The 19396-nt window shown below is 45.8% G+C and overlaps 1 protein-coding gene and 1 pseudogene across 1 annotated transcript; both read left to right on the top strand.

The window, feature by feature from the left end:
* The first annotated feature begins 278 nt into the window (after positions 1 to 278).
* Positions 279 to 974, top strand: LOC121047218 (annotated as a pseudogene).
* A 17354-nt stretch (positions 975 to 18328) lies between these two features.
* LOC121835838 lies at positions 18329 to 18898 on the top strand. The gene has a single exon (XM_042290352.1). The coding sequence runs from the start codon at positions 18329 to 18331 to the stop codon at positions 18896 to 18898; it is 570 nt and encodes a 189-aa protein (XP_042146286.1).
* The last annotated feature ends 498 nt before the right edge of the window (positions 18899 to 19396 follow it).

The following is a 19396-nucleotide window of genomic DNA, read 5'->3' as shown; positions in this document are numbered from 1 at the left end:
GTGCCACCTAGGGTCCGGGTGGTGGTCGGGGGAGGAAGGGGCAGAGCGCCCCGCAGTCCCGTGTACGTAGAGACCTTCAATTTAACCCTGCCAAACTGCACTGCCCTGGAAATGTGACAAAACAGAAGCTGGATGGCAAGAAAGGAGTTTGAAATCAGAGGTGATGTGGTATGTGCGCTCTAAAGCTGTCGGAGCTGAATCATGGGGCCAGGGCAAAGGTTTTGTCCCTCTTGTACTAGTGCCGTGAAACAAGGCACGATTTAAACACCCATTTCCCCATGAACACGCACATGCAGGAAGACTGGTTCTGTTATGCGCGCGAATGCTGTGCCGAGGATCAGGCGACAATGCCACTGCTGGGAGGGCCCGGTAATAGCATGCAAGCCGACGAACCGCTATTTCGGGAAAAAAGAAAAGGCAACATGGGCAGGATGCTAGGAGGGGAGCCGGTTTGGTTCCCGCCAAAATAATTTCAACGGAAAAGCCTGCGGGTTCTGGGTGTTCGGGATAGTTGACGTGGAGAGCGGCAAACTCTTGATGGCCAGCATCTGCAGACGGGACACCCCGACCGTGAGTCAAGAAATACAACGGGACGTGGCGCCCGGGACCAGGATAATCACGGATGAGTGGGCGGCGTACAGGAGGATTCCCGCGCTCCAGGACGCAGCTGGACTTCCCCTGAGCTATGCCTACCTGACCGTCAACCACAGCCAACAGTTCGTCAATCCCAAGAAAGGGGCCCACACTCAAAATATTGAGTCTGCGTGGGGAGCCACCAAGGCGCTGCTCGTCTGCACGATGAAGGGGTGGAGCGGCCAAGGTGCCAACACAGTGCAAGGACGAGCAGAGGCAGACCGTATGCTGCAACGTACTTGGACTGGTGCTGGTGGCGACCTATCAACGGCCTCACGAAGTGCAGGGACACGTTCCTGGAGCTCATTGAAATGATTGAAAGGCAGTATCCCCAAAGCTAAAGTAGGGAGAACTAGCACTTACAGCTTGCAACCCCGGCATTTTCACCAAAACCCGCGCAATTGTTCATGTGTTTCAACGCACTGAAATTCACACATTTATTTTGACCCTTTTAGATCCCACCAACACCAGGTCAACATGACGACTGGTCATGGAGCATCGTTCCAACTTTACCTGGATGATATATATATTTATTTCAATGTCACAGACAATGTTTTTGGTCAAAAGACGTATGTGCGGTCGTGACTGCCAATGATTGGCTCTTTTCATATTCTGTGGGAAAGTAGATGCGAGGACATTTCTTATACCTCTGTCTCACGGGCATTTCAAAGGCCATCAAAACAAACTACTTTAAAAAAGCAGCCAATCAGCTCGAAATATTAAAGAGTTTTCGTTGACCGGGTTCCCACCTCTACTAATGCTCGATTGGTCAAGAGTAGTTATACCTGTGTAGAGAAGGTGCAAACCCAGTCTCTACTGACGTGCATTCGCATAACATTTATTTAATTATTTTTTGAAGTTTTAGGTATAGTATGCTAATTTATTTTTATTTCTATAGCTTCATCTTTACGTAAAACCTAAATCTTCTATTCGTTTAACGTAATTTTCGTTCAGACAAGAGTTGGGAATTTCTTATTATTGATTGTTTCACTCATTCCTATACTGTTATGCCAGCTTTCACGTGGTTTATGCCCCAAGCTTAATTCCTTACCTCAAAGATTTTACGCAGCATTACAATCAACCACAATCGAGAATCATATCAATGTACTTTTCCATGGTTCCTTTATTTGACACTGCAAAATTCAATGCACAACATAAAGCGTTGTAATTGTTTGGGTACTATTTAACAAAAATAAAATGTATTATTATTTTAAATCCTTTTCCTACTGTCTTCAGTTCCTGATGACATTCTTGACCAAATAAAGGCACGGATGTCAATATTTACATTCACTTGTCCAACGTGTACGACAAAAAAGGAGAGTACTGCGTGCACAAGTAAAGAAAAGCTGTAGGTGCACAGTTTGGGCCATATCATATAAAAAATACTTCATTTCAAAGCGAGCGGCACGTCCGTGTGGCGGCGCGTAATGATCTATAGATGAGCATTTAAAAGGATAATTTGTAGCCAAATTTTGAGATGGGTGATGACGGTCAATGACACCAGAGAAAAAACAAGAAAAAAACAAGAAGAGGAATGAAATGCTAGAGGTACACCTAAGCACTTACGAGTTGTGAATACAAAAGCATGCACGCCGTTCCTCCGCTCCCTTATTTCGTCTGCGGCGTGCTTGCGTCGACAATCAAGCGCGCTTCTCGCCGTGCTGACTTTGGGCATGGAGCGGTGGAGCAGCTGCCTCGTGGACATGCGGCGCCATGGGTTGTGCTAATTGAAACTGATGCACGGCAGCTTCACATCACTGCTGTTTTGCATGGCTAAAGTGAACCAGAGGAGGGGTAGTGAGATCAGGCGCTGACGGGCACCATGCATTGCTGTGAAGCGGAGACTGTGAAAAGGTCCTGGATATATGTGGTGGCGCTGTGGACATATGGACTAGAGGATCCGACCGGTTCCGAGCACTCCGAAGGCCCTCGGCGAGCAGGTTTGGCTTGCGGTTTGGCAGTTTGGCAGCACAAAGTGGCTCCCATTCTGAATTGCTCTTTATCCCTCACAGAGCACGGCCTCAGATACATCATAAGATCTTGGTTCAGTCAGGATCCCCTAGAAAATTTATTTGGGATTTGCAGGCAATTATGCGGCTCCAATGATCATCCAACGCCGACACCATCCTTAATTATTGTCAACTGCCTGTCCTTTTATAATTTGGCAAAGGTAGCAAGCTCAGGCAATGCTGAAGATAATGAAGCAATCAGTTCTTTGCTCGACACATCTGATGGCCCAACTCCCGAAGCCAAAGTTGCTGAAATTGACAAACACATTGAGGCGGGGAACTTAAGAGTCCGCAGAGCGTACGCTCCGTAGCGTTCCTACTGAACACAAAGGGTATGTGGAACAAAAAAGTGATTCCCGGCTAATACACTACATGGCAGGTTATGTGGCTCGCAGGTCCCTTGCCCACAGAAACTGTTCAGAGTGCCGCAGCCTTCTTTTGGGGAGCTCTTCTGACAAGGGAAAGAACTGCGGAGTCCGCAGAGCGTACGCTCCATAGCGTTCCTACTGAACACAAAGGGTATGTGGAGCAAAAAAGTGATTCCCGTCTAATACACTACATGGCAGGTTATGCGGCTTGCAGGTCCCGTGCCCGCAGCAACTGTTCAGAGTGCCGCAGCCTTCTTTTGGGGAGCTCCTCTGACAAGGGAAAGAACTGCGGGTTCACAGAAATTTGTGACAAAGGAGGGCTGTTGTATCCGTCGCGCACTTTTTTCATGACAGTGGAGGAACTTGAGGATATTTTTACTTTTTTCTTCAGTAAAAAATGCTCTGCAGCAAAAGCATAGTCGATATCATGTTGCTGGTGAAATCCCACTTCCGCCATACCATAGGCTGCAGCCGACATACAGGTGTGCTCACAACAGCACTGGTGAAGTTTTACGTCCTAACAAGGCTTCTCTTTTATGTAAAAGGTCTGAACTAGTCACGAGAGTCACGTCGAAAAAAGAAGATGCACACAAAGATCAGTCGCTGCTCGTAGCTAAGATTGCTCCGAACTCGCCCCAAGTTGCTCCTAGAGTGCAATAGAAATGTAAAAATTGTGTCTTTGTTGAGTTTACTCATAAAGAGTGTATTCATGTATAAATAAGGGGTTGTTTGCTGTCACACGAGTTCTTTTTGTCCGTCAGTATTCACCCTACGAGTTTTTTTTAAATTGGTTCTGAGTGATAACGAGACTCGTGATGGTGAATCAATAAAGGAGATTAAACCTTGGGAGTAGCTTCGCACGGTTTAAATACTAGGGATAAAAGGTATGCCCTGTAGAAACGATTGCATGCTATTCTTGAGGCTTGAGCAGTGATTGTTTAAATATCTAGGAAACATCAATATATGATCCTGTCTCAATATTATAACTTGTCATTTATATGCGTGAGTGAAGGACTTCTTGCCCATTAAATAGCTTCAGCCTGTTTCTAGTGACAGACTCCTGGCAGGCCCACCTGCCATAAAATACGCGAAGTGCAAAAACACTCAGGTCTCGAAACGCCGCCCAGGAAATTGGCCTGGCGGTGTTCGCCTTCCACGTCGCACATTCGCACTTCCCCTCGTCGCAGACGAATTGCATCAATTTTGTGTCGCATATTTCTTTTATGAAGTTTGGACCTAAAACGACAACCATTTCGAGCCGAAAAGCTTCAACAAAGAGTGTTTAGTCGCACAAAAAATGCAATGCAAGCCGCCCTGGCCACCTGCTTCATCCAGCCCATGCATTTGCAGAGCTCTCTCGAGCCTTTGACATGAAGTGCGGCAGCTGTCAGCGCACGCCGAGCTCACTACCCTTCCTCTAGCTCATTTTAGCGTGGCTTTCTGCAAGGTTTCAAGGCTTGGATGCCTCAGATCGCGGCTTCGGGAATTTATCTGCCGCCTGGCACGACTGATTACGTCGGCTTGCTCCATGGAACAATTAAAGGGATCGTCTGGTCAAATTTTGTATTCGAGAAAACAATTGAATATCATTTGTATTGCCTCGAGCCACACCGTGCATGCATAACTAAATTTTATATGCCCCTCTGCATGAGTAATTGAATTTATACTGCTCGAATCGCATTCTAGCGTAAACGCTGCTTCCGTTGGTAACATTGAAGCTCTGACGTGACACAATGGAAAGCGAGCATTTCCGTCTCGTCGTTTACGAGTGAACACCGCAGCGTGCTTTCGTTTTGTTGTTGCGCTCGACTTGTTCCGTGGATAGGCGAGATTTTCGTTGCGCGGTTGGGTGCCACAATCACCAGGCAGCTCATGCGAGCCAAGACGTGATGTTCCACATTTTTCCGTGAGACTTGCAGCGACGAGCAAAATGGATCGTCGCCGTGCGTAGAAACTGAGTTCCCATCAAGATCGAGATCCCACTTATGCAGCAATCATCTCACAGAAGAGAGCTCCGAGCTGAGCTCTAAGCGGACAGAAGGCTTTTAAGCTGAGGTGTGATGCTGTGCCAACAATATTCAACTACATCCACCCGCTCCTCGCACAAATCGAATCAATTGGTTTAATTACGCAGCGAAACCGAAACGAACAGCTAAACCACCTGGAAACAATGCCAAAAGTTGTATTTAGCACGCGTGCAGCCAGATTCTGTTTGACCCGCGTGTGAAAATGGAGCATGGCTACGATTCACCAAGCTCGTCCAAGTAAAGTGGCGACATGCATTTGAACGATTCACCATCTGCCTTCAACCCAAGAATATCACCTCAAAGGGAACGACTTGCAGCCTCATCAACAATTCAGTGGATCCGTCGATATGTGTATACCCAGATGCCACTTTGTGTACCTAGGTGCCGCTTCAGAGGCAAAATCTGCATCCTTTGCTTTGCAAGCGCTCCTCGTTCGATCGGTGGCCGTCGCAGTTTTGTTAGTGTAAAAGTGCATACGCTTGCTCGAAGTTGATGGCTGTTTTCGAGTAATATCCTGCTAAAAGGCGTGACTTTTTATTCACATGCTAGGGAAATCCATTAAAAGAAACATATTTCATAAGGGTACAACCATGGAGACTATAATTCGAAACAAAATACAAGACATCCATCGACCAACGCTTGTTATCCCGATCATCCAACAATCCTTTGGGTTTTGCGACATCGCGCAGCAGCTACGGATATCAGCTGACACTGGCGAAATTCGGGGAGCAGTTGCGTACATTTGCTCACGAAAGGTTTAATAGGGAGAAATCATATATCAAAGTAAAAATGATGTTTGTCTATTGAAGGCTCCATCGATGTAACCAGCACAAAAACTTAAGTACTTCCGGTTTCAACTGGGCAACCTCATTAATGCTTTCGTATTAAAAAAGACAAGTGCAATTAAACATTGTACGGGGGTCCGTGTGGATCTAATTCAAGCCCCAACCAGGGCACCCCTAGTGGCAAAGGGGTCCGTTGCATCGGGGAGCTTCTGCCAGTCGCTTCCTTGGTTGTGCGTTGTAGCGGGTTAGCGCTGCAATTTCCGAGATTGCTGTTTTGCATCAAGAGAGCCACAACAATTCCTGCGTGGTCGGCTGCAACAGTATGTACAAGGGCGTGCACGGCACGAAGTTATACGGCTTCCCTTCGAAGCCGCACGAGGCGGAGTGCCGCGCGAGCTGGTTGGGGCTTGAATCGTCATCTGCTTCATCTGCTTCGCCGTTAATGAGAATATTTTGAATTTTTAAACACCAGAAACCAAATAGACAATAAACATTAATAAATAAATAAATGAAAACTAAAAATAAATAGAACTAAAATATTAACAAATAAAAAACTTTTAAGTTTAATTTTTAATTATAATTTATTTTCTAAAACAAATATTTTTTAATTTTATTTTTTTAATTTTTATTTATTTTTAGTTGTCATTTATTTATTTATCTATTATTTACTCATTGATGTTTATTGGCTATTTGGTTTCTATTGTTTAAAATTTTAAAATGTTCTCATGAACGGCGAAGGAGAAGAAGATGACGATTTGAGGAAGAAATATATCGCTGAGTTGTTGTCAGCGCTGCGAGTCTGTATATCCGCCATTTTCCATTTAAATTGATGATGGCAGCAATGCAAGGTTTTTTATATGTAGTACTTCTTCAAACTATCGGAAAGCAGTGAACGGCAATTTCGGCGGGAAAGATGCCGGCGCGTAAACGAATGCTTCGAGCTCATCAACAGCGCGAAAGTAGAGTCGGTAGCAAGGGCAACTTCCTCGCACAAACCGCAACCACCGCAACCATCCTCGACGGTGTGTTTTTTTTTCCTGAGTTCGATAAAGATGTGTGTGTGCCGTACCAATGTAATCCCGGTCCAGACAATGCAGAGGTCGACCTGCCGCTTACGACCTCTGGATGCAGATTGCACTGAATATTCAATGCATATTGCACTGAATATTCTTGCTCTAACAGTAAAATTAAAGGGCAACTCCGGTCCATACTTTCGATTTTGGGATTATGGCTGTTTTTAGTGCAGTTAGCGCCCCTGAGTTGCAAGGTGTAATTTTTTTCTCGCTATTGTGCGTAGTTTTAAAGATATCGACGTCTCAAAGTTTTGTTTGGGGCGCGGCCGACAAAACCGAAACTAGCCGCTGGAGGTTCCGGCAACACTGGAAATCAGCCGCTATGTGGACGTGACGCCAAGATCGTTCTCGTTCAGCGAGTACGCAGTCCAAGCGGCACCTACCTCTGTTGCGCTAGTCGTCTAAAGATAGAAGGTAAACTGATTTTGTTTTAATTCTGTATATGTGATAGTTATCCAGCATATGTAGCAAGAGTTAGTGCGTATACCCAAAAGCCAGCGACTGGAAAACCCGTCAACTCGTTCGGTGGCCGCCGCCGCGCGTGCGCTATGCCGTGCCGTACTCGTTGCTTGTATACCCAAAAGCTAGCGACTGGAAAACGAGTGAACTCGTTCGGTGCCGCACTCGGCAGCTGTCGGCGTGCGTGCGGTCTCCCGCACTCGTCGCTAGGCCTAAATTGTCATCGGGGCTCCGTGGATGGAGCGGCGTTGCTCTACGCCGCGCTGCCAGTGACGCACAGTGCTGGCGCTTTCGCGCGGCGGGTCAGTCCCAGACACGAAGCTTTGAGGCTCTCCGGCGCGTTCCGCAACAACCGAACAGACGTGTGTCAAGCTGTAGACGTCTGTTTTTTCGTTATTTTTTCCTCAGGCGCGTAGAAGCCGAATTTGTGAGCTACGACACTAATTCACCACATAAGTTCGTCCAGGTAGTAAATCTTTGTACAAATAAAAAAAAAAAAAAAAAACTTCCCGCACTAAAAAAAAAAAAAAAAAAAAAGGTTTTTTGGGCAGTTATTTTTTTCTCAAAGCTAGCAAAAGTTTTTGTGGGTGATAAAGGAAAACAGGGAACGTTAGCAAGGTGAGAACACTTTCTTTCCCTTCCGCATTCCCACCCCCACCCACAACAATTTTTTTTATTAGAATACATAGGATTTTAAGTTTTCCTTCGTAACTTTTAACTAAGGCAAGTTTTTTTGTTTTTTTTGCATTTTTAAATATTATATTTACCTCCAGCCGAACTCGGGAAAATTAGAGAGTTGTAACTTACAAATCCGAACTTTCGCGATTTCTTTAAAGTCCCTTGTGGTATTCACAAGCGAAATGTTAATTAATACTGCTGCGTAACGGGTTGGAACGATTGGGAGGCGAATGTTTATATCGTATGAGCTTCACGTGCCGGCTGTTCGCTAGTAGTCGTTACGGACCTGAATACTACGCACGAGATTGCGTAGTAAGCAAGCAGTGACGCAAAGCAGAACATTGTTTTCTTTTTCATTACAAACTTCAGTGTTTGGAGCTAGTTAGTGGTTGTACTCTACATGCCCACCATTCCCCATTCAACAGACATTCAATGGAGCATGAATGCTCAATCTTCAACACTGCACTTGACAATGACTATTTTATTTATTGATCAGGATGCTTTTATCATGTTTACCCTTTTTGTACATGTACAATGGGCAAAGAGCGACGGCACGGCATCCTTTTTAAGCCTCGACCCCTTCGCTGACAAGCCACAAGCAACCAACACCCGTAGGTTTCGTTCGTAACTCTCTGGCGAAAAATGATCGGAGCAGAGCTTCGATCTGGGGGTCGACGTCCAAGGCTTTCCAAAGTCTACTCGTCGAACAGCGTTCACCCACACCTTCTCCAATTTCCGATACGTTGGAAACTTGTAAAAAAGCACCTCCGGGTTGCGCAGCGGCTTGTTTGAGCAGCCCACAGCGCTTTAAGTTGTACTCGGCATCTTTCGAGGAACAGCTGGGCAGTCTTGGGCGCACCGAGTTACTCGCTAAAACGAGTCTAGGAGACCTCACAAGCAAATAAACAAAAGGCTATACCGAAGCTACACGGGCTACAGGTAAAAGCAACGGCTAAACACGCAATTACAAGCCGAAGTAGCGGTGGTAGCGGCACAAAGAAGCGCGCGCGACGGCTGCGCCGTGCTCCCGTCCGGAACGGAGGAAAAAAAGAGGACGATGTTGACATCACGGCCCAATGTTGCTTTAGCGATCGGCAACCCGCTGGCCGCCCGCTAAGGAGCAGCGGCTCGCGGCGGGTCGCGTTTTTATTATCGGCATTAGTTGAGAATGCAGCGTCCTGCGGACGTGAAATTTTGGCTGGGGTCGTATTTTGTGTCACGAAAGCGATACCAGTAATTTAATTCATTTTGAGTTTTGGCCGGAGTTGCCCTTTAAGCAAGACCGATTTTGCATGAAAACCGACAAACTAACCTGACTCGGGAGTGGGAGAATGATACCATTTTCTGAACATAGTTCTGTCTAAATAGGTGACACTTTTGCTGTGTGGGCCAGATAGCCATGTATAGCGGCACGTTAGCACTAAGGAACATAATTTTCTGGAACATCTATTTTTATTGACATTAATTGTGATTTTTTTCTAGACCATCTTAGTTTTCTGCTGTGACTGTCATCACAAATCAATGTTTAAGGGGCAGTGAAAGCAAATGTTGAGTGTGCAAACAAAGCTGACGTGGAGACCGTCGTCAAAGTGTGGCTGCGCCACGCTGGAGAGAAACTGAAAAAGCTGCAGTCAAAAGCCGGAGATGTTCGACATGATGGTAAGTTTCTCACATGACCTATTTTTATTATTAATGCTTACGAAATTGATTTTTTTCGTAGATCCCGCTGATTATTCGGACTAGTGCTGGCCAAGATGCGAAGCCAGACTGCATGTCTGGTGCAGGCATTGAAAAAAGTCATATATAACACTTGCTCTCCAATACACTATTTCTTGAACAGAACGGCATGATCAAGCTCATAGTTACAGGCTAAGAACATAGGGCAAGCAAAGACGCAGAGGAGAAAGCAGACGGGATACTGGAGAGGTTTTAAATCTCTGCTCTTCAGCATTCCGTCAGCCTTCTTCCCCCTTTCTCTTGCTCTATGTTCTTGGCCTCTCACTGACCAGTAATCTAGAATAAGTGTGTGAATTTCACTTAAAAATAGCACACAACAATGAATTTCTTTCTGCAGGCAGCTCTTGCAGGCATGTTCAGGTTCAAAATCCAATTGCAGAAAACCTAGAAACAATAAAAATGAAAGCATCCTAACAGCTCGGTGAACAACTGCACCTGCAGTGCATTGTCCTAAAAATGTACTAGAAAAATCCTTGGCTACCCTCCCGAGGACGTTCTGAGGATGTCCTGAGGGCGAACAATAGGACGTTTTTAGGATGTTTCCCGGATCATTTGAGGACATCCTGGGGCCGCCCCAAGTGTTGTCCGGGTATAGACCGAAGGTCACCACCATACCTCTACTCTTTCCCGGATTCGCGCGCATATTTCATTATATTTCGTGTCCTCGCTTTTAGGACGCTGCTGGATCTCTTTTCAATTATACTCTTTTTCACCCCAACTTGTGCACCGGAGGCTCCACCTCTACAGGCCGCGCATTGGCCAGTCACCGTCGCACCACCACGAAGCGCTCCTCCGCCATTTTTGAAACAAATATAAACAAAAAAGTGTCTACAAAGAAAAAGTTCTATACGAGCGTCGTAATCGTGATAATCCAATCATCTTAAGAGGGGGCGCACCTCAGAGCCCCATAGAGAATACATGAGGTTTTTCACCAAATTAAAAAAATTCTCACATAATAACGGCTGCGCGGATCTCCTTGAAAATTTCGGCTTTAAAGACATTGAGTCATTATCGAGACACTAAGCGCAACAAATGTTTCATCATAAATTTAATTGTATTCTTTAAAAAATTAGGAAAATGGTCAAAATCGGCTAATTCGGCACTCTTGCGTTCGGAGCGAATTTACAAAATTATCTAAATTCAAACATAAGAAGTATTGCGCTTAATGTCTTCTAAATTTATTACGGAATCGAATAATATTCAAATTTTTCATGTAAGTCGATTTGTTCCATGACTACAGCAAATATAAAGAACCAAGGTGTCGGTGCTTGTTTTCGTCGTTTCTAAGGTACCTCTCTCTCCCGTGCGGTGGCGCTCGCTGTCCACGAAATGCGAAATCGTCTGTTCGGAGATCGGCCGGATCGGCACTGTGCAAGGTGTTCTTCCGCGGCCGTATTCCGCACCCGTATCCTGTTTCATTCTGCACGCCGAGGCGTCAGTGTGCGTGTCTTGCTTTCCTGGTTCTCGCTGGGTAGGTCTCCGTGTTTTCGCAAGTGGCAAATTCACCTTGGAGCTATGGGTCGAAGACAACCGTCCTGTGGCAAGCGGACCGCGAGGTGTTCCACAACCTCGCGGTCCGTCAACGCGTTGCGCTTGTTTCTACTTTTTTTTTTCTTTTAAAAACGGGTTTTTTTTTTTTTTTGACGCTAAGTTTTATTTTATTGTTATCCTTCACACAAACGTCCTTCGGCCTTGGGGTCGTGGAAATCGGGGATGAAGCGTGCACAGAGTAGATCGTTGTTTGCCTCCTTTTTATTTTTCACGGACGTTCTGTGACCTCCGTACGGTTCGTGGTCACCGCAATCTAACGCGGGGAAAAACGGGTCGCCTGCTCTGTAGTCAGGGTATTCCTAGGGGAGGGTGATAACTCGCTGTTCTTCTGGAAATTCACATATCACCCAAAAAGGTGACATGGGTAATGATTACGGTACGTTTTTTCCGGTGTTTATTTTTGAGCGAAAATCGGTGCATGTTTTTCGGTGCTTATTTTTTAATCACCAGTGTATTATGGGTTGAACGTCTTGTGATGACGCTAAAAAGCGTTGATAATCAAAGAAAAACGCGATTGGACAAGAACATTTCAAATTTCCAATTCTATTCACATATCCATTACGCTCTTCTCGTGGGAGCATCTATCCTGACGAAAAATGCCTAAGTCATTGAGCTGTGAACGCATACTCAGTGTACAATCTTTCGGCTTAGGTATTGCGCACGCTCGAACGCGCTTCACAGCCCAGTAGACGAAGTTGGTGGCACCCAGAAGGCGAGTTTTTGAATGGTCTGTAGTAGGCAAAAGAAACAAATAACAATCAACGCATATCAGCTCTTCAAGCGAAGAGGCGCGTTTCTAAGGTCAATGGTTCCGGACGGCACTAATGTTGTTGGCGTTGTCGTAAGATGACGTCAGTTCATACGAACTGACGTCATCTTACGTGATCACTTGACACAAACACATCATCTTACATGATCTTGTTACACGAAATGACGTCATCTTACGTGATCACGCTGCACGAAATGACGCCATCTTACGTGACCACGTAACACGTCATCTTGTAAGTCAACCTCTCTCCACAGCAGCGCGCTCCGCGCTTTCCGGGCCCGTGCAGTGCTGTAGTCGAAAGCAAGCTCCCTATGGCAAGCGAAAGCTTCTGAAGTCTCACATTGAGAATACTCGCAAGCGACCGTCTGTGGAAGCTTCGCACGTTGAGGTTTTTGTTGAGATCGAGCCATCATGTTCCATTAACTATAGTTGAAGTTATCGTTCAATAAAGCCCTAAAAAATATGAATGTAGTTGGTGTAGACATCAAGATCTAATCAAAAATGCGGTTTGACTTCGTTTAATTAATGTGTATATACAAGTGTAGAAAACAATGAGTTATTTGTGCATAGATGTTTAAAAAAGTGTTTATTATTCGACATAGGACTTTGGGAGAAGGATGTGTTCAGATTTTTCTTCATGAGCGCAAATATACCTGACGCAATAAATAGTGATGATTTCATCGTCCCAGTGGTGAGCAGGTGATTTCTTGCTCGAAACAATGATGCCATTTCATAAACCAAGTTCTGTGACATATGCTTTTCCAATGTCTGGTCACTATTTTGTAAACCTTTCAGTCCAAACGAGTATACTTCTGTTTGTTTTTGTTAGCTTAGGAGGGGGTCACAGAGCCTATCTTTTTGTCTTCCTCTAGGACAGAATTACAGAGTTATACCGCAACACGCATCTGTGGAGCACACAGAGCTATCGCTCTCCTGTTGGCGGTACAGTAGCAGACGGCACAACGCAGCTCCGTAGTCTATCGAGGGTACGGCTAGCCGCGGCCCGTAGCGCGACCGTTCAGACTAGGGAAATGGTTTTGAAGAACCGAGAAATGGTATCTTGTGTACAATAATCACATGTCATTAGTATACTAGTATTCTACTTGCTAAGCCAAATAAATATTTGCAGCTTGTGAGAATATGTTTGCGTGACGATTTACCGTTCACACTCCTGACAGATGTTAGCGAATCCTTCATGTTCGTGGCTCGCAGTTATCGGTATCCCCTCGGAGTGACTTCACCATATATATTTTTTTCTTGCTTGCAGGACATCATAAAAATCACAAACACGCGAGAAAAAAAAATATCTTATGAGTACGCGTGATTTTGAGCTTCGCAGCTCTAAAGATGCCCAGTAAATGTCGTCCAGCTTGGGAAGAAACTAATCCTTTTTGTTGGAGTTTGACTATCGTATGCTGGCAGCTCGTTTCCGGTCTGTTTTGTCTATACTCCGTTTCACCGTAATTTGGCAACCCTCAGTCAGAGCTGCTGTGAGGGAATCACAGTCGCGGAGCAAAGCATGTGACAGCTACTTTTAGGAGCAGTACTATGGCGCCTGCAGCGCGTCTCCGACTGGTGTGTTTAGCGTCTTATGGTGGCCATACATCAAAAGTGGTCCCGAAGTGCAACAAATGACGTCACAGAAGACGGAGTGTCACGCTGCTGCATCTCGCGATCCTGGCAATTCATCGTAGAAATGCTGGCGAAAACCACGAGGGAACACGAGTGTCGCTGTTGTCATGGCGTCCCAACGAAAAGCAATTATACAATTTCGACGTTTTTGTAATTCGGTAATTTTAATTACTGTATACAATTTTTAAGAAAATAAAGACATCATAACCAAATAGGAACTTCCGTGCTAAAACATGCAGTGCGAAGTGAAGACAACTACTATCTTTTTTTTTTCTTGATGTCCACAAAAAAAAAAAGGCTATGTAGCATCGATCCTACCGTTTTTTTTGTTTTTTTTTCCGCATATTATGTGATGTCCTCTAACACGAAAGTACCGACGTAAAAGTGATGTAGAGACGATATAAAAACAAAAATTTAAGTGAATCGAGCTTTGTAGTGGAACGGAAAAAAATAAATAATTAACGACTTTTTACGGTAAACACTTCACCTCTAAGTAGAACTTCAAAAAGTGACGGTTACGCGCTTTCATGCCCATTTCAACAAAGTTGGGAGAACGATGTATTGCATCTTGTGAATAGACATGTGGAGCAGCATGTTTATGTTAGAGGCATTGTGTGTAATCGCTGCGCAGTACCTGCCAAAAGAAGATATTATTTGGGCACAGTCTCAACCATTTCCGTCTGTGTGTGCTACAAATACAGCAACTCTTTTCGTAGAAGAAGTGATGAGGAAATGGCGTGCCCTTGATGATACGATTGTGATTATGAAATAAAATTTTTAATCAGTCAATAATTGCGACCTATTCGGTCGCCTGGAACCCCGACAACAACTATCGTTCTCTGGAAAGTTCATTCTAATATTTACACGTTTTGTGGAGTTCATCGAGCGAATAAGAATGTTCCAACAATGAGCTAAACCTACACAAGTTCCCGAATCCAACACGGCGCTTTTGAATTTTAGCGCCGTAGATAGTTCTGCGAACAGTGTATACTTCTGTGCAAATATTCGTCTAACAGTTTTGCAACGTTGGAAAGCATCGGAATGATTCAGAATCACTGCGGAGTTGATACTCGGGAAGATAAGACGGGCACTTGGGAGAAACGGACCGTGGCATTTGAGACAGGGACACAACCGGGGGACTAACGTGCTACAATCGCATACCCTTCCAAGGTCATCGCTTGGGCGACTGCGCGCGCGTTCAAGGAACCTTTTTTTTTTTTTCTTTTTAGGGTTGGGGGGGGGGGAGGGGAGGGGAGTGGTGTAGGCGCTGATTGTGTTCCTCCTTTGTGGCGTTTGACAGACGCACAACGAGACTGGCAGAACAAGCGCATGATTCATTTCTTTCGGTGGAGGCGTTCTGTCTGTGTATGCGAACATGATTTTTTTCCCCTTTTAGTAGTTAGTTCTTCTTGCCTTGACTCGGGTCCCAGTGGGTGCGTTGTCGTTGTATGCCCACTATTTTTTTTTTTTTTTAGTTTATGGTAGTTTTTGCGCTGATGGGGTATCAAGGTACACAAAAAGAAAAAAAAAATGATATAGCGCCTCGACAAAAAAAAAAAAAAATGTTGAGATCAGGAATGTTTTCAAAGCGATTTTAGGAGCCTGCAGTGTTACCACAGGTGCAGGATTGAGAGCGTAACCCACGCACTTGAAGAGAAGGGGAAGCTCTCGTCTTATCGGGACTCTCTTTTATGGGTTTCCACGTCGCGATTGTCCTTCAAAATCAACTGTCATTTATTTCTCGCTCGTGGCTTCCAAGTACTGAAAGCCACGACTCGAGCCACAATAGTTTTGCGAAATCAAGGTTTCGCTGAAATGGATAACTCTCACGTACAGTTCGACGCGCAATACCTTTGCCGTATTGACTCGCGAGAGATGCCCCCAACACGGCTGAGTATGGCGGTGCTCCAGACCTAACATCTAAATTTTGTTGCCTTACCTGTTACTATTTCGCGCCCATATTGAGCCATATCAAAATGAAAGCGCATGATGAAATAAAAATGACACTCGTTTTCCGCTCGATGGAAATTTCACGCCAGCTCGCTGTCTTTGCTGGTACCTTGAGCGTTTCCCAGCAATGCAAAGAGTTAAAAAAAAAAACAAAAAAAAAAACACGTACGATGGTTTTTTTTGCACACTCATTACTTCTATAACACTGAGCCACCTCGTATCCTTTTGTTTTTCTTTCATGGTACTAATTTCTTTCTGCGCATTACGGCTGTTACGACGCTAAGTCTGTCTGCCCTTCGAATTTGAACTTAGGCTCAGATCAGGGACGAACCAGTTTAAATCAGGAAAATATAATTAACACTGTAGCAAAGTAAATCTATCATATCGATCGGAAATACGATTTGGCACATTCCATCTGAACACATATTGTGCACAGCGAATGCAATAGCGAGTCAGCGTGCAAAACGCCGCCACACTGAGCTACCATAACATCTTAGCGATTTTTGCAAAGCACCGAGCACGGAAAAGAGAAAACAGTTATTCATTCACATAAACAAAGCAAATTTATTTAAAGCCCGGACACTCCGTACGTCCAATCTAGCTAAGGTTATCAATAGACTCGACCTTGTCATTTGTCGAAACAGATAAAAGACGTTGGCAAAAATGATTAGACTGAATAAGTGAATCGAACGCACGTATTTTACCAACCGACGGTCGCGCGCCTTCAATACCCTTTCCAATTGTCATTGCGCACCTTGGACACACTTTGGGGAGCAATGCATATTTACATCGCCGCCCGAGGTCTCCATTGAACGTGTAGTGCTGACCCAAATAAAATGCTAACCTGACTCTCAATTGCTCACCGCAAAGGACGATTTCGAAAAGGCGGTACTGTAGGTCACTTGAGATAGAAAAAAAAAAAGAAAAACAAGCTATAGAAACGAGCGTCGTAAAAAAGGGGACCGGCATTTTTATTCCTACCTCCGAACAGAAACGAGCGCCACCCACTGCATCACACAGCGCAGAGGCCGGACTCTGCCACCGCGCGCACGTACCAAGCGCGCGCGAGGGAGGGAGAAACTTCCTCCGCCGGGAGAACACGGCAGATTTCGGGATCTATTTCACGCAGCGGATAACGCGGCCTTTTCACACCTCGATGCTGGCGCCATCTAGAAGTTGCGCGTTCAACCACGTTTCGAGCCGCGCGCCATCTGGTGGCTGAAACGGAGGAATAAATAGAGGTACCGCGCCCTCTTAAATAGGGCTTATGATGTAGCACGTTTTGAGCTATAATTTTTCATATGTCCAAATTTATTGGTGTGATTCTTTTTAAAATACGAATCACACGCAGTCGCTGCGTGGTGACTGAGGCCCTACTGACTGTGTTCGTTTGTTCACGGAAGAGTGAGTCGTTCACAAACAGAATTGCTTTCTTAATAAATCCAGCACTCCCGACTTGGCTAACATCTTTTCTCAAATAAAACAATTCTACCGTCAAACTGTCCACTTAAACGGCGCAAGACTTGCAGCCTGAGTGTCTATTTCTTTACTTCTGTTGAATTTACGAACGCGTCCGGTTAACTCGGTGACGTCATGTTGTTGTTGTATTCGGGGAATCGAATGCTCGACGCGCTCGGCCCGATTGCGTTCTTCTTCTTCTGCGTGTTCAGATATTTTTTACAACTTTATCATTCTGTTTTATTAATCAGCGTATTTCCTTTGTGGATATCGTTGAGGTAGTTTCCATGGCGCCATCTCCACCGCCGTCGAGACGTAAGCCAGCCGCCACGACACCTATAAATTTGTGGAAGAAGCATCGGCAAGGATGCAAGCTCTCGAGCGATTGCAAGCAGATGGTTCTTTCCGTGTACGCCAAGCTGCGAGAACAATACCCGGACAGGTTGAGGAACGACTTATACCAGCTGACGTCTGAGTATACTGGCGTCGGAGCACGGACAGTTGTTGCCATAAAGAAGGAAGCCATCACGAATTCCGGGCTCCTTCGAACTCCAACTGGTAAGCGCCCAAAGTCGGTTGGCACCCGTCGTCGCCTGGTCCAGTACGACTCTTTTGTGCTATCTGCGTTGCGGTCCTGCGTGCACGGCTTCTTTCGAAGGAACGAAACCCCGACCGTCACGAAGATACGCGAAGCCCTCATTGAAGCGCTGAAGGATGATGAGGTCGCCGTGGAACCGAGTCCATCGACTGTGTACCGTCTTTTGCATGACATTGGGTTTGAGCTGCAGAAGAGGAGTTGCAACTCTCTTCTCATTGAGAAGGATGACATCCTTGTGTGGCGTGCGAAGTACCTCCGCTCGATCCTGAAGTTTCGAGCAGAGGGTAAGGCGATCTATTATCTCGACGAAACTTGGGTCAACGCCGGACACACCGTCAACAAGATCTGGGTCGACACGACGGTGCGTTCTGCCAGAGACGCAGGAAATCGCGGCCTTAGCACCGGTCTCAAAAATCCATCTGGCAAAGGCAGCAGACTGATTGTCACTCACGTTGGGGGTGACCAAGGCTTTGTGGAAGGTTGCCTCGACATTTTTCATGGAGTGAAGTCGGGCGATTACCACGACGAGATGGATGGCAACAGGTTTGAACATTGGTTTGACTTGTTCCTGACCAAGGTAGAGCCAGGAAGCGTTATTGTAATGGATAACGCTTCCTACCACTCAAGACGCGTGGAGTGTGTCCCCACGAAATCTTCAACCAAGAGTGTCATCCAAGAATGGCTAAGCTCAAAGGGAATTGACTGGGACAAAGACATGCTCAAGGTGGAACTAATTTCTTTAGTCTCCCAAGTGCGACACAAGTTCCTCAGCTACCGAGTGGACACACGTGCTGAAAATGGGTGCACAGTTCTTAGGCTGCCCCCTTATCATTGTGAGCTGAATCCCATTGAGCTTATCTGGGGGCAAGTGAAGAATGAGGTTGCACGAAGCAACTCGTCTTTCAAACTAAAAGATGTGAAGGTGCTTCTAGAGCAGGCAATCAAGAATGTCACGAAAGACAACTGGACCGCTGCTATACAGCATGTTAAGAAGATGGAAAAGCAGTTCTGGGAGAATGACAGCCTGTTGGACAGAGAGGTTGCACCAATCATCATCGAAATCAATGCCGGAGATGACAGCGACGACTCCTATGAAGATGAAAGCTGCGATGAAGTTGTCTCTGGATCAGGCCAGCCACACATTCCAGGTGTGGAGCCACTTAATATGTAAGCAGTGTGGCAAAGTGTTTCTTCCATTGTGCTCTCCGGGAACTGCTGGAGGCCCACGTGAAGCCTTCTCTGCGTATAAGGCGGCCTGCCTGTGTGGGCTGACTCCCGAGATCTGGTATGCAACCCTGCCTCTCCGAAAACGGCTGCAGCAACACGACGAGGCGGATTCGGAGGCCCACTTGAAGCGTTCTCTGAAAACAAGGCGGCCTGCCTGTGTCGGCTGCCTCTCGACATCTGGTATGCAACCCTGCCTCTCCGAGAACTGCTGCAGCAACACGACGAGGCGGTTTCGGAGGCCCACTTGAAGAGTTCTCCGAAAACAAGGCGGCCTGCCTGTGTGGGCTGACTCTCGACATCTGGTATGCAACCCTGCCTCTCCGAGAACGGCTGCAGCAACACGACGAGGCGGCTTCGGAAGCCTACGTGAAGCCTTCACTGAAAACAAGGCGGCCTGCCTGTGTGGGCTGACTCTCGACATCTGGTATGCAACCCTGCCTCT

Source organism: Ixodes scapularis, unplaced genomic scaffold, assembly GCF_016920785.2.
Source record: "Ixodes scapularis isolate PalLabHiFi unplaced genomic scaffold, ASM1692078v2 PGA_scaffold1__304_contigs__length_218370807, whole genome shotgun sequence".
NCBI lineage: Eukaryota > Metazoa > Arthropoda > Arachnida > Ixodida > Ixodidae > Ixodes > Ixodes scapularis.
The sequence above is the reverse complement of the archived record's forward strand: the minus strand, read 5'-3'. Positions and strand labels throughout refer to the sequence as shown.